The 22,578-nt window shown below is 47.4% G+C and overlaps 1 protein-coding gene and 1 long non-coding RNA gene across 5 annotated transcripts; both read right to left on the bottom strand.

Moving 5' to 3' along the window:
- Positions 1 to 3,975: 3,975 nt before the first annotated feature.
- Positions 3,976 to 8,096, bottom strand: LOC141418080 (uncharacterized). Its single transcript, XR_012442712.1, has 3 exons — positions 6,848 to 8,096; positions 6,211 to 6,356; positions 3,976 to 5,234 (listed from the first exon to the last, which is right to left on the bottom strand). It is a non-coding gene; the product is annotated as an uncharacterized lncRNA (long non-coding RNA).
- A 100-nt stretch (positions 8,097 to 8,196) lies between these two features.
- LOC141418079 (sialic acid-binding Ig-like lectin 13) lies at positions 8,197 to 16,720 on the bottom strand. Of its 4 annotated transcripts, none has more exons than XM_074058102.1 (7): positions 16,566 to 16,720; positions 16,117 to 16,497; positions 15,649 to 15,927; positions 15,396 to 15,452; positions 13,263 to 13,347; positions 12,888 to 12,968; positions 8,197 to 10,596 (listed from the first exon to the last, which is right to left on the bottom strand). In XM_074058102.1, the coding sequence occupies exons 1-6, from the start codon at positions 16,600 to 16,602 to the stop codon at positions 12,896 to 12,898; spliced, it is 912 nt and encodes a 303-aa protein (XP_073914203.1). In that variant the 5' UTR covers positions 16,603 to 16,720; the 3' UTR covers positions 8,197 to 10,596; positions 12,888 to 12,895. The 4 variants fall into 4 exon arrangements, with proteins under 4 accessions (XP_073914203.1, XP_073914202.1, XP_073914201.1 ...); XM_074058101.1 differs by lacking the exon at positions 8,197 to 10,596 and adding an exon at positions 10,929 to 12,541; XM_074058100.1 differs by lacking the exon at positions 8,197 to 10,596 and adding an exon at positions 10,929 to 11,178.
- Between the last annotated feature and the right edge of the window lie 5,858 nt (positions 16,721 to 22,578).

The following is a 22,578-nucleotide window of genomic DNA, read 5'->3' as shown; positions in this document are numbered from 1 at the left end:
GATTCTCTGCTGAATTCTATCAGACCTTTAAAGAAGAACTGATACCAACCCTCCTTAAACTGTTCCATGAAATAGAAAGGGAAGGAAAACTGCCTAATACATTACATGAAGCCAGTATTACACTCATTCCAAAACCAGGCAAAGACACCTCCAAAAAGGAGAACTATAGGCCAATCTCCTTAATGAACATTGACACAAAAATCCTCAACAAAATTATGGCAAACTGAATTCAACTACACATCAAAAAGATCATTCACCACAACCAAGTAGGCTTCATCCCAGGAATGCAGGGGTGGTTCAACATATGAAAATCAGTACACATAATAAACCACATTAACAGAAGCAAAGACAAAAACCACTTGATCATCTCAATAGATGCAGAAAAAGCCTTTGATAAGATCCAACACCCTTTCATGATAAAAGCTCTAAGAAAACTAGGAATAGAAGGAAAGTACCTCAACATTATAAAAGCTATATATGACAAACCTACAGCCAGCATTATACTTAATGGAGAAAAACTGAAACCATTCCCTCTAAAATCAGGAACCAGACATGGATGCCCACTATCTCCACTCCTATTCAACGTAGTACTGGAATTCCTAGCCAGAGCAATTAGGCAAGAAGAAGGAATAAAAGGAATACAAATAGGTAAAGAAACTGTCAAAATATCCCTATTTGCAGATGACATGATCCTATACCTTAAAGACCCAAAAAAACCTCTACTCAAAAGCTTCTAGACATCAACAGCTACAGCAAGATTGCAGGGTATAAAATCAACATAGAAAAATCATTAGCATTTCTATTCACTAATAATGAACAAACTGAGAAAGAATATATGAAAACAGTTCCATTTACAATAGCCTCAAAAGTATCAAATTCTTAGGAGTAAACTTAACAAAGGATGTGAAAGACCTCTACAAGGAAAACTATAAACTTCTGAAGAAAGAGATTGAGGAAGACTATAGAAAGTGGAGAGATCTCCCATGCTCATGGATTGGTAGAATCAACATAGTAAAAATGTCTATACTCCCAAAAGTAATCTACATGTTTAATGCAATTCCCATCAAAATTCCAATGACATTAATCAAAGAGTTTGAAAAATCTACTGTTAAATTTATATGGAAACACAAGAGGCCACGAATAGCCAAGGCAATACTCAGCAAAACAAACAATGCTGTAGGTATCATGATATCCAACTTGAACCTATATTACAAAGCAATAACAATAAAAATAGCATGGTACTGGCACAAAAACAGACATAAAGACCAGTGGAACAGAATAGAGGACCCAGATAGGAAGCCACACAGCTATAACCAACTTATCTTTGACAAAGGTGCTAAAAATATGCGATGGAGAAACAAAAACAACAGAAACTGCTGGGAAAACTGGTTAGCAGTCTGCAAAAATCTGAAACTAGATCCATGTTTATCACTCTATACCAATATTAACTCAAAATGGATCAAGGATCTTAATATCAGACCACAAACTCTAAAGTTGGTACAGGAAAGAGTAGGAAATACTCTGGAATTAATAGGTATAGGCAAGGACTTTCTCAATGGAACCCCAGCAGCTCAAAAACTAAGACACAGCATAGATAAATGGGACCTCATAAAACGAAAAAGCTTCTGCACAACAAAAGAAATGGTCTCTAAACTGAAGAGATCACCCACAGAGTGGGAGAAAATATTTGTCAGCTACACATCAGACGAAGGACTGATAACCAGAATATATAGGGAACTCAAAAAACTAAACTCTCCCAAAATTAATGAACCAATAAAGAAATGGGCGATTGAAGTAAACAGAACTTTCTCAAAAGAAGAAATTCAAATGGCCAAAAAACACATGAAAAAATGCTCACCACCTCTGGCCATTAAGGAAATGCAAATCAAAACCACACTAAGATTCCACCTCACCCCTGTTAGAATAGCCATCATCAAAAACACCACCAACAACAGGTGTTGGCGAGGATGTGGGCAAAAATGAACCCTCTTACACTGCTGTTGGGAATGTAAACTAGTACAACCACTCTGGAAAAAATTTGGAGGCTTCTTAAAAATCTAAACATAGATTTACCATACGATCCAGCAATACCACTCCTGGGGATGTACCCAAAGGAATGACACACAGGTTACTCCAGAGGCACCTGCACACCCATGTTTATTGCAGCACTATTCACAATAGCCAAGTTATGGAAACAGCCAAGATGCCCCACTATGGATGAATGGATTAAGAAAATGTGGTATTTATTTACAATGGAATACTACTCAGCCATGAAGAAGAACGAAATCTTATCATTTGTAGGTAAATGGATGGAACTGGAGAACATCATCCTGAGCGAGGTTAGCCAGGCCCAGAAGACCAAAAATTGTATGTTCTCCCTCATGTGCAGATTTTAGACCAAGGGCAAACACAACAAGGGGATTGGACTTTGATCTCATGATGAGGTGAGAGCACACAAGGGAGGTATGAGGATAGGCAACAAATCCCCTCAAAAAACAAGATAGCATTTGATGTCCTCAATGCAAAGGAACTAATGCAGAAACTTTAAAGCGACAGAGGCCAATAGGAGAAGGGGATCAGGAACTAGAGAAAAGGTTAGTTCGAGAAGAAATAATTTAGAATGTAACACACATGTACAGGAAATCAATGCGAGTCAACTCCCTGTATAGCTATCCTCATCTCAACTAGCAAAAACCCTTGGTCCGTCCTATTATTGCTTATACTCTCTCTTCAACAAAATTAGAGATAAGGGCAAAATAGTTTCTGCCTGGTAGCGAGGGGGTGGGGGGAAGAGGGAGGGGGCGGGGGTCTAAGGGAAGGAGCGGGGGGGGGGGAGAAGGGGGGAGAAATGACCCAAACATTGTATGCACATATGAATAAAAGAAATTTTAAAAATAAAAATAAAAAGATTTGAGCTCAGTTTCTCCCAACCCCACAGAAGGACCTGACCCAGAGTCTCAGGACCCCAGCGCTGGTCCAAGAGGGAAGGGTGGGGCAGGGACAAGTGTGCTTGAGAGGGATGGGGGGTCAGAGGAGCCCCAGACAGTGGGGAGCAGGTTGTGCTGAGTGTTTCCCTCTCACTTCTCCCAACCCCTCAAGCAGTGTCCTTCCTGTGCACAACTTCTGTCCGCCCACCTGGGGAGTGACAGGAAAGGGTTGCGAAGGTCTCTGCTTCCAGGTCTCTGCACTGCTCCTGTTAGGGTCTGGCTTCCCACCATCCACTTGGTGGAGAAAGGAGAAAACTGAGAGCCAGGAACATCAGGCACTGTGGCTGGGTCCTTTCTCCTGTTCTGCCCATCAACCCTGTGTCTCTGGACAGGAGAGGACAATGTCAGGCCTGATGGGAAGGAGAGCACTTTATAACCACTTAATTCTAGTCACAGTTGATCCCCTTTCCTGCCACGTGGGACCTGCGAGGTGTTGTTGAAAGGCTTGTCTTCTACCTGGGGAGGAAAGAGCTCAGTGAGCCAGCTCAGATGGCAGTGCTAGGGGTTCTTCCCCAGGTGGGTGGGAGGATGGAGAGAGGGAGGTGCAAGATGCCCAGCCTCGGTATTGCTCCTCCAGTTCTGGGGTCCAAATACGCTAGCCTTTCTGTCACCCCTTTTTCATATTCTCTGTGGCTGGCTCTCCCACTATTTGCATGGTTTACAGTGGTGCTTACAGGGAGAAGTGGGGGAAGTGGGTAATGTCATTTGGACGGTCAATGTCTAATGATTTAACTGGGAGGTGGATCCACATAACTAGCCTGCCGCTATCATGAAGACAACCCTGACTCACTGGTCCCTCTGAGGAGGCGCAAGTCAGGTGTAGACATCAGGTGCTTTTGACACAGCACCACAGTCTGCCATTTGTTTTCTCAGTGTTCACTATGAACGTATGGCACAATGCTCCCCCACCCCCTCATACTGGTTGCTGCAGAAGAATTTGGAGATTGTTTCTTCTTAAATTAATGTTTATTATTTAATTGGCTTTTTAAGTGACAGAGTCTGAACACCCACTGCTGTCCCCATCTCTAACTGGAAATCTATATTGGAGCACTTCTTGAAGGAGAAGAAGTTCTCACCCCAGGATGACATGGTTATCAGCCCTCCTGCAGGAGGTGTGTGGATGCACACAGCAGGGAGGAGGAATGCACAGGAGGGGACATGCAGAGACTGGCTCAGTGATCCTTGGGTTAGGATTCAGTTTGGGGAACAGAGGTGGGTGACCTAGAACACAGCTGAGCCTCCCGGGCTTGTCAGTGAGTTTTCTACTGGAACCAGCTTCACTCACCTAAGTGCAGGATGTCCACAGCTGCTTTTGTGTGGCAATGGGAGAGTGGAGCGGTCACAGCAAATAATGTTTGATTACAAAGTCTTAAATATTTCCAATCGGGGCCTCTACAAAATGGTTTGCTGATCCTTGACCTTGAATGTCGTGTTGAAAAGTGTATACATTACTCTTTTGAATTGGGGAGTTGGAAAGTGAACTCTAAGAAGCTTCACTGCATGCTAACGTGGGATGTTGCCTGTAGCAGGGCATAAAGAAAAGTGAAAATTGGAGAAGGAGTGAGGCGGCACAGAGAGAAGGGAGGATTCAGGAGTGAAAGAGAGAGGATGCAGAAGGGAAGGTCTAGTCATAGGAGGGATCCACTGCAGGGTTTCAAGCAGGGAGTGAGGCGAACAGGCTGCTGACAGTTTCTGGACTGACACACTGAGCCCAGGAGCAGATGTCCAAAGGGGAGGGCACAGTGTGACCCAAACTGTCCCCTCACTCCAGGACTGCTGCTGGGTGTCTCCATGTGCACCTGTACCTAATCCTCTCCTCACAGCATCTGGAAGTAGGACTTTTACCCCCATTTCACAAAGCAGGAACCCCAGACATGAAGGAGAAAGTAACTGTCACACTCTTATAAATGACACCACAGAGTTGCTCCCAGGTCTCTGCTTGCAAAGTCTGAGGAAATCTCAGCACAGCAGGAAACTCACTCTCAGTAGTTCATAACCCAGTTCCTTGCAGACGCTGAGTGTCTGAGAATTAACTTTGGGGCCCATAGGGGACGTGCGTCTGGCCGAGGCTGTGGCTCCTCACTGGATCCAGAGCTCTGAGTACTGGGTGCAGGCGTCCTCATGGGGGTTCTTCCCATGAGAGCTGAGAGAGAGCAGGAGCTCCTGCTCCGTCCCCAAGGCCAGGGCTGTCCCTGGAGAGTGTGAGGGCTCAGTGGGGCTGAGTGACTTGAGCTCCTGCTGGGGACCCTGTGTAGAGAGGAAAGAGGGGGTCACAGCAGGAAGTGGGGAAGGAGACAGTGAAGGTAGAGGGGGTGATGAGGTGAATTTCATTCTGAAGGACATTTATCTACCCTTTCGTTCTCCATCTGTGTTTCCTAGGACATCACTCATTCAGTTCTTTGTCACCAAAGCCCTTACTGCTGTGTGTCAAGCTGTGTGCAGAAGAAGCACAGACAGTGATGGTGGCACACTGCAGGGGAAGAAGGGCTGGAGGACAGTCTGCAGAAGGGCCAGGTCTCTGGAGGGATATGGAGACAAAAGTGCCACCAGCCAGAGAGACACCTAGTAAGCAAAGTGTGTTCAGGGAGATGTTGACCAAGAGTGTGTGACATCCAGGCCTGGAGGACCCTGGAGAGAGCAGCCTCTCATAAGGAGAGACAGTCTTTAGGCACAGCAAAGGAGTCACCTACAAGTTCATCTTTCATGTGCAAATCAACTGATCCAAAGTCCAGCAAACCACATCCTTCATGGAGCTCTTTCACCCTGGACCACTGTCCTTCTACCTTGATAACCCCAGGACCACCTACCAGGAGGTGGAGAAGGCCTTGCACCCCAGAGCAAGGAAATTATTCAGAGGGGCCAGTCCTGAACATGCAGAGTCTGCTCCCCGGCTCTGCCCTTCCTTTCCACGAGAACCACAGTATCAGCTCTTGCCACTTCTTTCTTCCCCTCACTCCCTTTGCTTCTGACCAGCCCTGGTGCTTGCCGATGCTGTGGCCTTTGGTGGCACCATGTGCCCATACCTCCTGGGAACTGTGAGTCACAACTGCCTTTTCTATGTCCATCATCTTCTTATTGGTAGGCCTTGCCATAGATGGATAATACAGAAACACACATTGCAAAACAAGGGGTCAGGTGACATGCTGAATGGGGCACACTTATAAGCCACCTGAGCGAGGTGTCCTGAAGGCAGACAGGATCCCAGGATGCCCACATTGCTCACCTGGAAGGCTGGTCCGACGTCAGGATGGGTGTTATTCCTGGCCCCTGTTGTCCTGGATGCTTTCTTCCTTTGGGTCTTCAGTCTGATGGGGAACACAAGAGTCATGCAGTCTGTTTTGCTCAAGCTGTGGGGTGACTGTTAGGAGCCTGGAACAAGTGACTGTGTCAGATATGGGTAGCACTGGCTCAGGAGCCTCCATAACAATATTTTTCACAAGAATCCTTCTCACCCCACTTCCTGGACATCTTGGGTGAGACCCTGGGAGTAGAACTGAGTTTTCCCGGTGACCACAGCCTGGCTTCTCAACATTACTACCCACCCTGTCCCTGCCCCAGGCCCTCACTAGCCACCAGGTCCCCCCAAATTGAGACCCAGTTACCCATCCCTGCCCTCCACTGATCCAGAGTTGAGGCTCACATGAAAAAGACGAGGCAGAGACACATCGAGCAAGGCAGTGACTCCAGCTCCCTCAATGGCTTCCTACACCACTCCTACTGGTGCTCTGGTACCTTGATTCTCTTCTGATAAAGGTTATGGGGGTGATCTCTGATCTTGATAACAGGTGTGTGTCCCCTCCTGACCACCACCTAGGGGCCCCTCACCTCCAGGATGGGCATTAGCCCCTAAGACCTCTCACCCATCATAGGACCTTAGCCTTGGCTGGAATTTCAGGATGAAGGAGACAACCCATTCCTGTCGTCCAGACGCCTACTCTTGTCCATAAACTCCTTCTGTTGTAAGACCCAAGCTCTCTCTCCCAGGTCTCTCAGCACACCCCCAACCTGGCCACAGCAGGACCATGAAGCCCTGGGTCCCCAGGCCATTCACCAAACATGGTGACAGGGACAGGGAGTGCAGTTGGATGCTGACAGGTGTCTCCCTCTTTCCTTCCCAAGTCTGGGTCTCCTCTCTTGGTATCATCTGGCCAGGTTACTTAGTCATGTTGGTCCTTTGAGCCTGCAGAAGGAGTTGGAAACAAGTGGGATGGGGAAATGGTCGTCCAACCTCCCTGTTAGACCCAAACAGCCCTTCTGACCTGCCTGTTTGTCGGTGCCACTAGGGGTCCCGTAATCCAGGGATGTCTGTGGGCATCACTTACCCATGTGCTGAGGGACCATTCAAGACTGACAGGGCTCACTGTCCAGTGAGGGGACAGATGTCATAAACAGTGGAACGAGGTAGTGTGGGGAGTGGTCTTGTTTGGGTGGAGATAAGGACTAAAAGCTGAGGGATTGGCAATAAAAATACAAAAAAAAAGTCTCAAAGTGATTTTGGGGGCAGTCTCACTATTCAGTGTGACACTATCCAAGAGGTGCAGGTCACACATTTTTCAAAACCCCTGGAATGTGCCACACGGGATGAGTCTGGTGTGATCTGGGGCTCCAGGTGACAGTGACGTGTGTATGAAGGGCATGGATTGTAACCATGGCCAGCTCTGGTGTGGGATGTGGACAGCACAGGGCTGTGCAGGTGAGAGGGCAGCAGGCACAGGGGATTCTCTGTTTGCCTCTCGGTTTTACTGTGAACCTTAAACCTCCCTAAACACTAAAGGCTGTTTTGTAAAACTCTGCACGATGTTCCGTGACTGGAAGGAAAACAGAGCCTCTTTAGGGAGGGCAGGGTGAAGTTGCTGCTGAAGCCCAAACATCCTCACCTGACACCTGAACAGCAGAGAGCATGGGGAGGAGGCTGTGCTGCTGAGGATAACGGTGGTCTTTAGACTTATCCAGGATAAGAATGTGGGGGGTGTGATTCAGAGCTGGTGAGGAGAGGACACAGGATCAGGTGTGCATCCCTCGAAGAAGCCTAGGCTCTGATTCGGTTCCTCCCCTGAACCCCTCAATCTCCACACCAAACCCTCCCAGGACAGGATCCCCTCCCATCCCTGCCCTGTGGCCCTCACGACCTTCTCCTGTGTCCAGCCTGGATCTGGAGCTTTACCTGTCACCTACACAGAGACCTGCTTCCTGTAACAATTTGATTTGAAATTTTTGGCTTCTACCCAAAGGAAGTAAGAGTCATTGTTGCCCCTCCATGTGTCTCTGATGCTCAGGGAACAGTTGCTCTTCTGCAGGTCCCAAAGCAGGTGGAAGTGATCCTGGGTCTCCTTGTGCACTTGTGCTGCTGGCTTGTTTGTAGCTACTGGACAGTCGTGTTCTATATTAGCCCCCTTCTGGAACCAGTAGCCATAGATGGGGGGAGTTCAGGAAGAGGAGCCATGGGGGAATGTAAGGGCAGAAGGAAACACAGCCCCTCTTGCACCATCACCAGCTCCTGCATGTCCCACTTTTTTTTCAGTTTATTGTCCTTGCATCCTGTGGCAAAAGCAGGGTCTGATCCTGGTGCCCACTCACCAGTCAATAGCAGGGCCAGCAGCAGGGGCATCAGCATCACGCAGAGAGGCAGAGGGTCCTGCACTCCTGATGTGAGCATAGAAGGGAAAGGGAGGGCAGAGGAAGAGCCCTTCCTTCCCACAGAAGTGCTGGGGTTTATAGCATGCACCACCATACCCCAGAAGCCAGGGAGGAGCCCGGGTCCTGGAAAGTTCACAGAAGAGGAAGTTCAGACCCACAGGCAGATGAAATCATCCCCTCTGCATAGAGAGGATGCAAACCCCAGCCAGGCACACAAGAGACCACAGAGACGCACACACAGAAGAGCAGATGTGGAGCAGAGGGCATGTCCTGCCCCATCTCAGGCAATTCCTTGGAGCACCCTGGCCTGGCTCTGGACACAGGTGAGAGTCTGAGGCCCTCCCATGAAGTCACATCTCAATCATTTGATTTTTGAGACCTGGTCTCTCTATTTATCTCAGGGCTGGCCTTGAACTTTCTATGTAGCCAGCATGGGCTTAGAACTCACAGTCCTCCAACCTCAGTGTCCCAAATGCTGGGATGGATTACAAGTGTGCACCACCATACCAAGGTTCCGTGAACTGGTCATTCTTGCCTTGCCCCAGAGTGCCACAGCCTTGTCTAGATCATAGAAGTGGTCAGTCCGGCAGGATGTAGGATTCTGTAGGAACTGTGTGCCTTTGTGAGGAGAGGTCCCAGGTGAACTGAAGCCAGCATCTAGTAACATTCATTCATTCATTCATTCATTCTTTCATTCATTCAGCAAACATGCAGTGAGTTCTATGCATTAATGGGGTTGGAGACAGGAAGAGATGCCTCCGTCCTGGTGCCATTGAAGGGACCCCACAGCTTCATCAAACACACATGTGCTCAGTTTCAGAGCTCTGGGCCCTGGCGACCTTGCCACCTGCCATGGTAGCACATTGGGAATATTTGCAAAATGCAAGCATGGAACCTTCCCCTAGCATTTTGTGCGTGATTCGTGAAGGGTCAAGGACATCTCCAGGATAAGAACTCATGTTTCAACAGTGCAAAGACACTCCTGCTTCATTAATGCTGCCCTTGGTGTGGTGTGGACAGCAGAGGTTTTTGCATCATCTCCACACAGATTAGCACTTCTGTCACCCAGCAGCTCTGCTCACCGTTAGCTGCGCCTCTAAAGATACCAAGTTTTCACACATCACCAGTGGACCTTGCAGATAAAATTATATTTCTGGTTCAGCTCCCACGATTTTCCAAATCCTCCTTCGCATTTGCTATTTTCAGGATTTTTAAATCATTGATCTTTTTTTTTTCTTTCTAGCCATTCTCATTGGCATATTTTGGTGTGTCCTTCTGGTTTTAATCTGTAATTTCATAATGACAAATGGCACTGAACATTTTTTCATGGTATCGTTACCCATATCTTTTCTTCAGGGCAAATGTTGGCCTGCTTTTTTGTTGTGGTCATGGTAAAATGTACATACAATGTACCTTTAACATCAGCGTCCCTGTCCAGGTAGTGAATACACCAGGGGATGTATTCAGTGTCGGGCGGCCATTGCCACCATTGGTGATGGTTCCTCAAGAGGATCTCTCTACCCATTGAAAGCTGTCTTCTGTTTTCCTCTGTCTCTGGCAACAACAATTCTTCTTACCTTGCCTATAAATTTGCCTGCTCCAGGTACCCGACAGAAGGAGAATTACGCAGCATCCATCCTTGTTTCATTTAGCATAACGCATTCCAGTTTCATCAGTGTCATAGCACAAGCTGAGTGACCTTTCCTGCTGTGTGCAGAGCACATGTGTGTCGTGTTGGCTGATGGGCACTCAGGTTGATCCCCTGCTAGCTGTTGTGAATATAGCTGCTGTGGCCGTGGATACATGAGTGTTCTCAGGATACATGAACAGTGTCCAGTTCCCGTTCTCACTACATGTGTGCATGTATGAATGTATGTATGTATATGTAGAGAGAGTCTGTTTCAAACATGAACTGGGTAATAATTTGTGTCAGTGGCCATCAGAGACTAGTGGGGAGAAACTCACCAAGAAGCTGTGGGAGATGAAAGAGAAGGAAGTGAGCGAAGCCCTCCTTCTCCTTCTCCTTCCCCTTTCCCTTCCCCTTTTCCCTTCCCCTGTCCCATCTCTGTTACTCTTTGCAACCAAGCTTTTCACGGAGTAGTTGTACTTCCTCTTTTCTCATCCTTCTTCCAGTTATGTCCCGACATTTCTCTTCACTCCCTCTCCCACCACTGCATTTAAAGAGCTGTTGTCAATGATGCTACACCTTATGCAAAAGTTAACTCAAAATTGGCAAAAGGTCAAATGCACAACCTGAAGCTATAAACCACACAGGAGGAAACAAAGGGGCCTGACTCCATGACATTGGTCTAAGTAATAATATTTTTGGGGTAGGGACCATAAAAGTGCAGATAACAAAAGCTAAAACACGTAAATGTGGTGGCATCAAAAAATACAAAACTCCTGCACAGCAAAGGAAGGAAACAGCCAGGACAAAGAATGGGCACTCATTTCCCAGAAGACACCATGTACGTAACAGTGTGCAACACCAGCGTCCACAGGAAGATGCAAATCAAGCCCACAGTCAGTCAACACCTCACTCCCATCAGGAGAGCTGTTATCAAAAAGAAAAGTCATGAATGTCAGCAAAGGTGTAGATAAAAGGGAAGCCTTGTGCACTTCTTGTGGGATTGTAAACTTGTACAGCCATTGGAAAAAAAAACAGGAAGTAGATTCCTAAAAAAATGAACCACATGATCCAGCAATCACATCTCTGGGTAGTGAGACAGTTCCAGGAAACGACGTCAGTGTCTCTGAGAGAGTCCCACCCTCCACAGTCATCACAGTGTATTTACTGCAGCCCACGTGTGCAGAGTATGTGTCCAGTGACAGGTGATCAGGTAAGACAAAGAGAAAAAGTTTCTTTCTCTCTCTCTCTCTCTCCCTTTCTGAACTGCCTTGAGGGTGAACAAACCCCTTTCATCACTCACTCCTACCATGATGTCCTGTGCTACCACAGGCCCAGTGGACTGAAACCCCTAAAACCATGAGCCAAAATTACCTTTCCCACCATGTAGGTTGTTCACTTCATCTATTTTGTCACAGAGATGGAAAGCTTCTCTCTGTTGCTCCAGAACCTGCTCCAGTCTATTCTGAGCAGGGCTGCCATGAGTCTCCTGATAAAGTGAACATCCAATCACAGCTGTGCTGCCCTCAAAGACTTTGGATTTCTGCCTCACCCTACAAAGACCCATGATCTGCCTCCTCCTTCCAGCTCTCTCCTTCTGCCTTCCTCTGGTCTACATCAAGGACCTCTTTTTCTGTCTGCCAGACACCAGACCTGCTTCTGCCTCTGAGCCACTGCACTTGCTGTTCCTCCTTTTCTCTTTCTGGGACACCTTCCTCTTAGACACACAGTGCCCGACCTTCACCATCTTCAAGTCTGTGCATGAACATTGCCCTCATACTGTCAGACATGTGCTCAGGAGTCACCAGCTCCTCTTTCTGCATGATTTCCCCAAAAGTGCACACCACCTCCAATATCTCCTCACTTAATGTTATTTCTTCTGATTCCTGTTCTTATCTCTAGCGTGGTGGCTTCTTGATGACAGAGACTAGGAGGCTGTGTGTTGACAGGCACCTCTGCCACCCATGAAAACTTGACACATGGTAGGAACTGAGTATTAGTGACCACAGTCGTCCATAAAGACGAACGTCATCCTGCACACAGGCCCTACATGCATTACAGGCATGTGCAGACTCTCATGTCCAGGAGGGCGGGAAGGTGGATGTAGTGGGCTCATAAAGCAGAGAGAGGAGGACGTAGGAGGAAAGTCCACTGGGTACAGACCCCACAAGGCCTCCAGAGCAGGCTATGGTGTTTGCCCTGTCTCCATCCATAGCAAGGACATAGGCCTGTTCAGACTGTGGGGGATGTGGACGATGACGGGGTCTGAAGCACATTCTGGAGGCTGGTGCTAGGGAGACAAGGAGGCAGAAGGTGAGGCAGGAGGTTCAGTAACCAAGAAAGAGATGAGGACCAAGAACCATCTTGGTCATGATGGAGAAAGAGATCAGGATAGGGGAGGGTTATGAGGGAAGGAAGACCAGTAAGTGATTTATGGGTCAAATGACAACAGAGAATCACACCTGGTTTTGGTTAGAGATGGGGACACTGAGTCATGAGAATTATAAGGACCTCAGCAGGGAAAGTGGGTTGAGGATGGTCATTGTGATGGTGGATCACTTGTGGCCATGGTGAGTCAGGGCTTTCTAGGGTTGTGTCCAGGGGCATGTGGGATGCTTTGATATGGTGTCACTCACCTGAGAGTCTAATCTGTGACAGTCTTTGCATTCTCCACCCTGCCTGCTGACCTCGATGCCTTCTTTCTTCGGGACCTCACTCTGAGTGGAGAGACCAGGAATATGGGCACTTGAGGGCACTGGACAGCAGCCACCTCACTGTGCCATGTTAGAGAATGGAGGCAGAAAAAGGAGCCAGACCCCATGACCTCCTTTATGAGACCACCCACCCCCACACACATTGGACCACAGCCGGGGACAGACAACACTTGGTCCGTGTGGAGTTCTCACCACCACCAGCTTCCTGCCTGCCCCTCTCAACCCCTTCAGTTTTCTAAGCAACATCATCCCCCTGACCTCCCTGTGCCTCCTCTTCATCCCAGGACCAGTGCTCACCTGAGGAAGATGAGGCAGAGGCCAAGAAGCAGGATTTTGACAGCTGCCTCCCCAGTGGCCACCAGCACCACCTCTGCCATAGGCCCTGCAGAGGAGTGGATGAAGCTGATTTGCTTGCTAAACCACAGTTGTAGTCCTTCTTCTCACAAAAGGACTTGGATGTGCATCTCTTGAATTTCCCTCATCTCTGGGAACCTATCAGCCCAGACCTTCCCCATCTCATGTCCCAACTGTCCCATCACTGGGAAAGAAAACATAAGTTTCCTTTTATCCAAATTAAAACATTTGTTTATGATTGCCACTATCAAGGAAGTGAAAAAAATCCCCACAGAATTGGAGAAAATAGTTGCAAATCACAGATGTGGTGAAGGTTTACTCTCTAGCTCACATAAGGAACTCTTCAGCTCAAATTACAAAGAACCCAAACAACCCAATTGAAAAACGGTCACAGGATTTGGAGAAAACTACTCCAAAGAAGATATACAGATGAACAATAAGTACATGACAATATTCTCATCATCCATAATTATTAGTTCAGCACCCATGGAAATAAATGAGGTCCCTCTGCACACCCAGCAGGCTAAGTTCTCACACAGAGGAACATGGCGGTGCTGGCGGAATGGAGAGTTTGGAGCTCTGTCACTGTTGGTGGGAAGGCAAGGTGGGGCTGACACTGTGGAGAGTGTTCTCTTTTCCTCAAAAGTCGAACACAGGTTACAATGGCCTTGGTGATTCCACTCCTAGGTGTGCCCAGGAGAGATGAAAACTTATGCTCAGACAAAACCCTGTGCACTAATGTTCCTAGAACAGTGTTCAGAACAGACCAAAGTGAAGACAAACCTCATGTTCATCAACCCATACATGGATGGGCAAATTGGGCCTACCCATACATGGGGTGTATTTTAGAGTTAAAAAGGAATGAACCACTGATGTGTGCTATAGGGATTGACTAGGAAAATACTCTGTGAGTGAAAGCAGTCAGACACAAAAGACCACATGTGACTCCACACTTATGCAATATCCAGAATAGGAACTCCACAGGGAAAAATCAGGTCAGCGTTTGCCAGAGGAGAACATGGCTATCACGGGTGCGAGATTTCTATCTGGGAGGATGAACAGGTTCTTGAGTTTTATAACATAGATGATTGTACATCATTATAAATGTACAAAAAGCCACACTATTGCATACTTCAGGGCGACCAATGCTGTGATTTTCATCTCAATAAAAATATGTGAATATAAACTTAAAACTACACTGAGGTCCCAAATTTCACCAGATACTGTCAAATTTCAACAGGACTGGCCCTGGAGCTGGGAGTGCAGCTCAGTGGTAATGACTGGGTTCAAACCCATCACAAAAAAATTAAAGGACAAAAAGGGTTTTGCCCATCATGGGTTTGTTGAAAACACCTACTCTCATTCTTGCTGTTACAAATTTAATTTGTCCACCCTACATGGAAAAACATATAACCCAGGTGCATTGTTTTTAAGAACTGATGTCATCAACATCACAAGATACAGGCTGTGCATTGCATATTTCTGCTGGTAGAAGGAAATCAGGGTCAATGTCTGCCCTTTGGCAGCAGGTGCCCACAGAATTGGGGTCCATCTGGGCAGTAGGTACCACAGACATGGAGAACAAGTAGTGTCCATCTACTGACATCAGTGATGGCCTAGATCTTCAGATGAGCAAATCAAGGCTCAGCACAGCCTGTGTGGACACTGGTCACTTCTGAGAAGGGAACTGAGCTTCTGGGAAGAGACTGCTATGCCTGTGTTCTGAATGTGTGCCCATGTGACTATGGTTCCTTCCTCAATTACTGAGACCCAGCTGCTCAGGGAAGAAAGAGAGGAGGCTGGAGGTGGATTCACAGATAAATGACAAGGGCCTAGAAGGTCCAATTCTGCTGTGTGAATGTTGCCATGCCCCTCGGTGGCTGAGGGCAGTGTGCAGGAGTCTAAGGTCATGGGGGAAGTGGGGTGGATGCTCAAGTGGCTAAGGACCTGAGGGTGGGGATGGACACTGGTTCCCCAAAGTGGTCTCTGTCAGCTGGGTGGGTCCACGGTGAGTAGGCCTCACATTGCCTGAGCTGAAATGGCCCTGCTCCCCGGGCCCAGAAGGTTCCTCCCTACCTGATCCAGCTCTTCTAGACACAACTGTTGGGTGGGTTGGGGGGTTCTTTTCATCATCTGTAACCAGTAGACAGAATTTCCATCTTAGTTGAAGTAAGACTGAGATAAGGCATCAGTACCCCCACCACCCAGAAAGCACAGTCACCCAGAGGGACAGGTCCCCTACTCAACCAGGCTCCAGGACACAGCCACCACAAGTCCCCAGCCCTAGCCCCCTTATCCCCAGCCATGAGAGCCCTGGCCCAGCACTCACAGGACACATTAAGCTGGATGGTGCTCTCCACAGTCACACCAGCTCCAGGGAAGGTCACCTGGCAGGTTAGCGTGGTGCCATGGTCCTGGGGCCGGGGGATGAGGGTCAGCTCTGAGGAGTGGGTAGCACTGGTGTCCAGGGATGTGACAGAGGCCCCCGTCCAGGAGAAGAAGGGGGGTGTCCCTTGCTCACAGGCCCAGGGCACAGAGCAGGTCAGGTTGCTGGGAAAGCCAGACTCCAGGGCCCCAGGAATTGAAATGTAAGGGCTGTGATTCAAGGCTGGTAGAAGAATGGACATGTGGTAAAGAAAGAAGGGTCTGCAGTGTGGACCTGGGAGAAACCCAAACTCTGATCCAGCTTCTCCCCTGACTCCTTCATGTTCAACTCTCAACCCCTCCCAGCACAGGCTTCTATTCCAGCCCTGCCCTACGGACATGGGAAACTAGCAACCTGAAGCCTGAGCCTTACCGGTCACATTCACAAGGACCTGCTGCTCATGGTAACTCCTTTGGAAACTTCCTGACTCCACATGAATGAAGTAAGAGCCACTGTCTCCCCTCTGTGCATCTCTGATGCTCAGGGAACACATGCGTTGCTGATCTCCAAGGAATTGGAACCGGCCCTGGGTCTCCTTCTGCACTGGTCTTGCTGGGTTGTTTGTGGCCACTGGAGAGTCACGGTCTGTATCAGCCCCTTCCCGGAACCAGTAGCAGGAGAAATGGCCATACCGGTAGAAAAAGGGGTAGTAGAAGAATCTGCATGGCACCAGGACACACAGACCCTCCTGCACCGTCACCGACTCCTGCACCATTATTTGGAGTCTCTGATCCAGATCCACAGTCATGGACCCTGTGGAGAACCGAGGGTTAACTGGGCCCAGCCCTCCCCCCCAGGGCCTTGCTCCCCGCCCCACTCACCTGCCCACAGAAGGGACAGCAGTGGAGACACTAGCATTGCTCGGTGAGACAGAGGGTCCTGGGCTCCTGATGTGAGCAGAGAAGGGAGGACAGGCAGAGGAAGCACCCTGGGACCCACAGGAGCTGGGGAGGAGCAAGAGACTTGGGTGGTTCACAGAAGAGGAACCTCAGAGTTTCAGGAGGCCAGAGTCATCACTTCTGCACAGAGCAGAGGAAACTCAAAACCAGTGGCCACAGAGACCCCAGAGACTCCGCAGAGAAGAGCTGAGACTGTGTCCTGCCCCCATCTCAGGAGTTTCCCTTCAAAACCTGGACCAGAAAGTGAACTGGCCAACAAACTTTGACACTTCAAGGATGTTCATCCATTTCCTGAGGGGCCTTTTGGGGTCCTCTGAGTTTTCCTCAGGCATGGGAGATGGATGGCACCGTGTTTTGAGCAGCTGTGGGTACTCCTGAGTGTGCACCAGGAAGTGCTCCCTTCCTGGGAGGCATGAGGAAGTCGCAGTGTTGCCTCAAGCCACATTTCTCAATTGGATACAATGCCATCCATCATGGACATCAGACAATGTGCAGGGACATTTTTTTTTTAAAGCAGCACTGGGGTTTGAACTCAGGGCCTCACACTTGCTAGGCAGGGACTCTAGAGCTTGAGCCAGGCCACCAGCAAATTTTGCTCTGGTTATTTTAGAGATAGGGTCTCACTCTCTTTGCCTGGTCAGCCTGGACCTCTATCCTCCTATTTTATGTTTTCTGGTGTCACTGTGATGACAGATGAATGCCACCACCAGACTCAGACTTTTTTTTAACCATTGAGTTGGGATCTTCCAAACGTTTTCCCCCCAGGCTGGCCTGGAACCTCCTCCCTATTTCAGCCTCCCAAGTAGCTAGGATTACAGGAGTGAGCTACTGGTATCTGGCTTGTAGGACATTTCATATGGTCATAACCTGATGGGGCATATGGAGCTCCTTGTAATTAGTGATTAAAGGCCAAGAATGCTGATAAACACCTTACAATGCACAAGACGGCCCCACAACCAAGAGTGCCAGGTGTTGCGGTACTCACCTATAATCCCAGATGCTCAAGAGGCAGAGGAAGGAGGATCATAAGTTCAAGACCAGTCCAGGTAAAGTTATCAAGACCTTATCTCAAAAACAAAATACAAACAAAAGAAGGGGGGGAGGGCATAGCTCAAGTGGTAGAGCACTGGTCTGTATGCAGTAGGCCCTGGGTTCAATCCCCAGTACTGAAAAAAAAACCATCCAGCCCCATTTGTCAACAATGCCAAGGTTAAGAAATCCTGCAGGAGGCATTATATAGGCTGTAAGTTCTACCAAGTACAGGATGCTGGAGTTTCTGGGTGGGTACCTGGGGCAGATGAAGTGTTGGTGAGGCAGCCCTTCTGCTGGTCTTGTGTGGTCTCTGATCAGAAGATTCCTAGATTCTTTGTGTCCAGAATACTTCTACGTTTTCCATCCTAGGTGGGCCAGGTGGGATGGAAGCATGCAAGCTGGAAAAAGGAAGAAAAGAAGGGGTGGCTCCATTTTTTAAAAGATTTGGGTGGTTCCAATGGGTGAGGCTAGCATGATTGACAGCTACTCTGTCAGTGCCCTTAAGTTAGCTAGCTCTTAGGTATTTTAATCATGAATTACATACATGGGGTGTAGTCAATATTCATGTTTTAAGCACAGACTTTCATCTGAGAAGTAATGGAAGGTGGAATCACCCCAAGGCTTTTTGTTTTACAATTTGCAACTGCAAAGGATAGCATTGGGCTGAGATAAAGAGTTTAGCATGAAATGCTCTGAGAAAAATCACATGGGGTCTGAAGAGTCCCATGGCATCCTTCCTTATTTTTTAATCTGTCTCACTTCTTTCATTCATTCATTCATTCATTCAGCAAACACAGAGTGAGAATCTGCTCTGTGTTGAGGTGGAGGGAAGTTCAGGAAACTCCATCCATGCCCTTGATGTGTTCTTGATAGTGGGGGAGGTCAGACAAGTTGCTATGCAAGTTCCAGGAAGAGAGGATGGCCAGATGGGCTGGTGATGTGTCCAGTCAGCTTCCTTTGGTCCCAGTGAGCAGACTGGGCATGGTCAGTCCTCCCAGAGGACAAGAGGGGTGCTCCCTTTTGTGGACTGGGGGCCCCTCCTAGACACAGATCAATGAGAAGGCAGAATACCAATGGGGGAGAAGCTGAAGAAAGGTTCTGCTCAGTTCCCCTGCATTCTCCCTGCTTTCTGATGCTTCTCACCTGAGAAGGTCTCAGCTAACCTCATTTTTCACCTCCCACCATAACAGGTACTTAGAAAGTGCGTTTGCTCTGAGTCTCACTCCTGCACTCACCTTGGACTCCAGGAAGGACAGGACTGACTGATAATATCTTTATGACAAGAGGCCAAAAGTATCTCCAAGGAGCAGCAGAGCCTTGCAAACCAGACCACACCCCTCTAATGAGGACCATTGCCTGTAACGATGAGGCCACACCTTGGTGCGTGAGCAATCATCTCATGGGAACCAGATCACTCCCCTCAAGTGATGGCATCAATAACACCTTCTCCAGAACCCCTGACAAAACAGGACTAAGATAATGGACAACCAGACCACACTTTGCCTAGGACTGCTTAACTATGCAGACCTCTCTTCTTCCTGCCACAACTCTCCCTCTATTTAAACCTAAAACTCATGTCAGTACCCCCAAAGGATCACTTCGTCTCTTCTCCCTGCATGCCTGTGATAAATCTCATATCTCTCTCCTCCACGGCAACTCATCTCTTTATTTCAAATATTCGGGCAAGTGACCAGATCTGATATCTGGGCCTCTGGCCTAGGACTCTGGGTACCCCACCTCCTGCCCTCTTACACATGATCACCTTACCATCCCTGATGGAGGCCACATCTACAACCATTTATGGCTGCTATGATCTAAATATTTGAGTCCCCTCCCTCTCCCCAATTCATATTGAAGTCCTAACTCCCAAGGTGATGGCATTGAGAGGTAAGGTCATTGGAAGGTGATTAAGTCATAAAGATGGAGCCCTCATGGACAGGACCAGTGTTCTCAGGAAAGAGACTCCAGCAAGCTGCCTTGTCCTTTCCACCATGTGAGGATGCAGAGAAGAGGGGCTTCACCAGACAGAATTTTCTGGTTCATTATTCTGTCCACCACAGAGCAATGAGAAGTCTCTTCCTCACTCCATCATCACGGTGCAAATGTTTGCCCTTGAACTGGCTGTTGATACATAGAAAGGCATTTGTCCAGGAAGGTCTGGAAATCTGGGTGTGATGGTGAATTTTATAAGCCAATATGACTGGACTAAGGGTTGCCCAGATAGCTAATAAAATATTTCTGGATTTGTCTGTGAGGGTGTTTCCAGAACATATTGGTGTTTGAATTCTAGTCTGAGTAAAGATCACCTTTACCAATATGGATGGGTATCAACCAATTTGTTGAATTGCTGAATAGAACAAAAGGGTGAAGGAGGCACAAACTTGCTCTATATGCTTGAGATGGGATAGTCATCATCTCCTGCCTATATCCAGAGTTCTTAATTCTTGGGCCTTCAGACTTGAGCTGGGTCTTCCATCATGGGTCTCCCTGGTTCCCAGGACTTTGAGTTTGGATTGGAACTCACACCATTGACTTGCCTGGGCCTCCAGCTTGCAGACAGCATTTTTCTTGGTGGTACTCTGGTTCTTGAGAACTCAGAGTCTTGCACTTGATAGGCAAATGCTCTACCCCTTGAGCCACACTTCTAGTCATTTTTGCTTTTGTTTACTTTTCAGATAGAGTGTCAGACTTTTACCTGAAGCCAATCATGGATCTTGATCCTTCTACTTCTGTCTCCTGAGTAGCTGGGATTACCATCATGTGCCACCACACCTGACCCTATAGATAGAATGTGAATTTTATGGGACTCAGAGCCTCCAAATGTGTAAACCAATCTCTTGTATAAATCTCTTTCTAAAAAATCAGAAGAACAATCCAATTTACAATAGCCTAAAAAATATAGGTATAAAGCTAGCCAAGGAGGCAAAAAACCTCTACAACAAAAACTATACAACCTTGAAGAAAAAAAATCGAAGAAAACATCAGAAGGTAGAAAGATCTCCCATGTTCATGGATTGGCAGAATTAATATAGTGAAAATGGCTATGCTACCAAAAGCAATCTATAGTTTCAATGCAATGCCCATCAAAAATACTGATGTCATTCATCACAGAAATAGAAAAATCAACCTTAAAATTCATATAGAAGTATAAAAGATCCCAAATAGCAAAAGCAATCCTGAGCAAAAAGAGCAATGCTAGGGGTATCACAATACCCAACTTCAAACTATATTACAGAGCCATGGCAGCGAAACAGCATGGAACTGGCACAAAAGCAGACAGGGAGAACAGGGGAACAGAAGACCCAGAAATAAAAATCACACAACCACAACCATCTGATCTGCAACAAAGGAGTTGAAAACACACACTGGAGAAAAAAACAGCCTCTTCAACAATCAGTGCTGGGAAAAGTGGAAATCTACATGCAGAAGACTGAAACTAGACCCCCATCTCTCACCCCATATGAAAATAAACTCCAAATGGATCAAAAATCTTAATGTAAGACCTGAAAGTTTGAAACTACTGCATCAAATTAAAAGATTTCTTCACATCAAAAGACAAGATCAAGAGATAACCCACAGAATGGGAGAAAATCTTTGACAGCTAGTCAATGGATAAGGGATTTCTATCCAGAGTACACAAAGAGCTGAAAAAAAAAACCTAAACAGCAAAAGAACAAATCATCCAAATAACACATGGACAAATTGAGCAGATCTCGGAAGAAATGAGAATTTTAATAAACACATGAAGAGATGTTCAACAGCCTTAGCCCTAAAGGAAATGCAACTCAAAACCACAGCAAGACTCTACCTCACTCCTGTTGGATTGGTAATCATTAAAGAAAACGCAACAACAAATGCTGGCATGGCTGTGGAGGAAAAAGAGCCCTCAGACACTGTTGGAGGGAATGCAAGCTAGTGCAACCACTGTGGAAATCAGTATGGAGGTCCCCACAAAATTAAAAATAGACCTACCTTATGACCCCACCATAAGGGCGTATATCCAAGAAGTGTAAATCAATTCACAAGAAAGATACCTGCTCACCCATGTTTATTGCAGTTTTCTTTACCATAGAACTGTGGACTAGGCTGAGGTGCCCAAAAACAGATGAATGAATAAATAATACAACAAATGCACACACCATGGTATATTACTCAGCCACGAAGAAAATGACAGTAAAATGAAATCCACCCAACACTGTTTGAAAAAGAGAGGAGAAGGAAAGGAGGAATTGAAATAGAATGGAGGGGGTGAACTTGTTCAAGGTACACTGTATGTGTGTATGGACTTAACACAATGAAATATCCTCATATTTTTAATGTAAGCTAATTCAAGAATAAAATTCAAAAGCATAGCTCTATTTTTACACATCTCCTTATATATTCCATGGGTTGTGCTTCTCTAAGTGACCCTGAATAAATACACTGGAGTCCCACGGGGAAGTGAGTTATGATTCCTGAGTGGATTTAGGGAACCAAAGATTCAGGGTGGCTGGAGAGGCCCGTGTGTCAGAACACACAAGTGCAGCAGGAGACAGAGGTGAGGTCAGGAAGGGCTTTGAGACCCAGGCCGAGAGGCTGGTGATCTTCTGGTCTGAGGACCAAGGATGAGAGACAGGGTCAGTCTTAGAATGAGTGAGGTGGGATAAGGATGGGAGATGGGAAACCGGGAGGCAAACACGGATGACAGAGGGCTGGCACAGGTGATGGGCGCTGAGAATGGAGTCTGGGAGGCTGGCAGAACTCAGGTTCCCATGGGAGCAGAACTGAGCAGGAGGGAGACACAGACCACACCATTTCCCTGCAACACCTCCCTCCCAACCTGAGGGAAAATTACCAGGGGACAGACCAGCTCTGAGGGGAGACATCTAGCAAGAAATGAGCACACACATTCCACACAAGCAGC

The sequence above is a fragment of the Castor canadensis genome, chromosome 16 (genome assembly GCF_047511655.1).
Source record: "Castor canadensis chromosome 16, mCasCan1.hap1v2, whole genome shotgun sequence".
Classification (NCBI taxonomy): Eukaryota; Metazoa; Chordata; class Mammalia; order Rodentia; family Castoridae; genus Castor; species Castor canadensis.
The sequence above is the reverse complement of the archived record's forward strand: the minus strand, read 5'-3'. Positions and strand labels throughout refer to the sequence as shown.

Coding starts and splice junctions, on each gene's coding strand:
- LOC141418079 (XM_074058102.1), bottom strand. CDS start 16,602: ATGCTAGTGTCTCCACTGCTGTCCCTTCTGTGGGCAG. Junction 16,498..16,565: donor GCTGTCCCTTCTGTGGGCAG/GTGAGTGGGGCG, acceptor GGTTCTCCACAG/GGTCCATGACTGTGGATCTG. Junction 12,969..13,262: donor CTCTGCCTCATCTTCCTCAG/GTGAGCACTGGT, acceptor CTCTCCACTCAG/AGTGAGGTCCCGAAGAAAGA.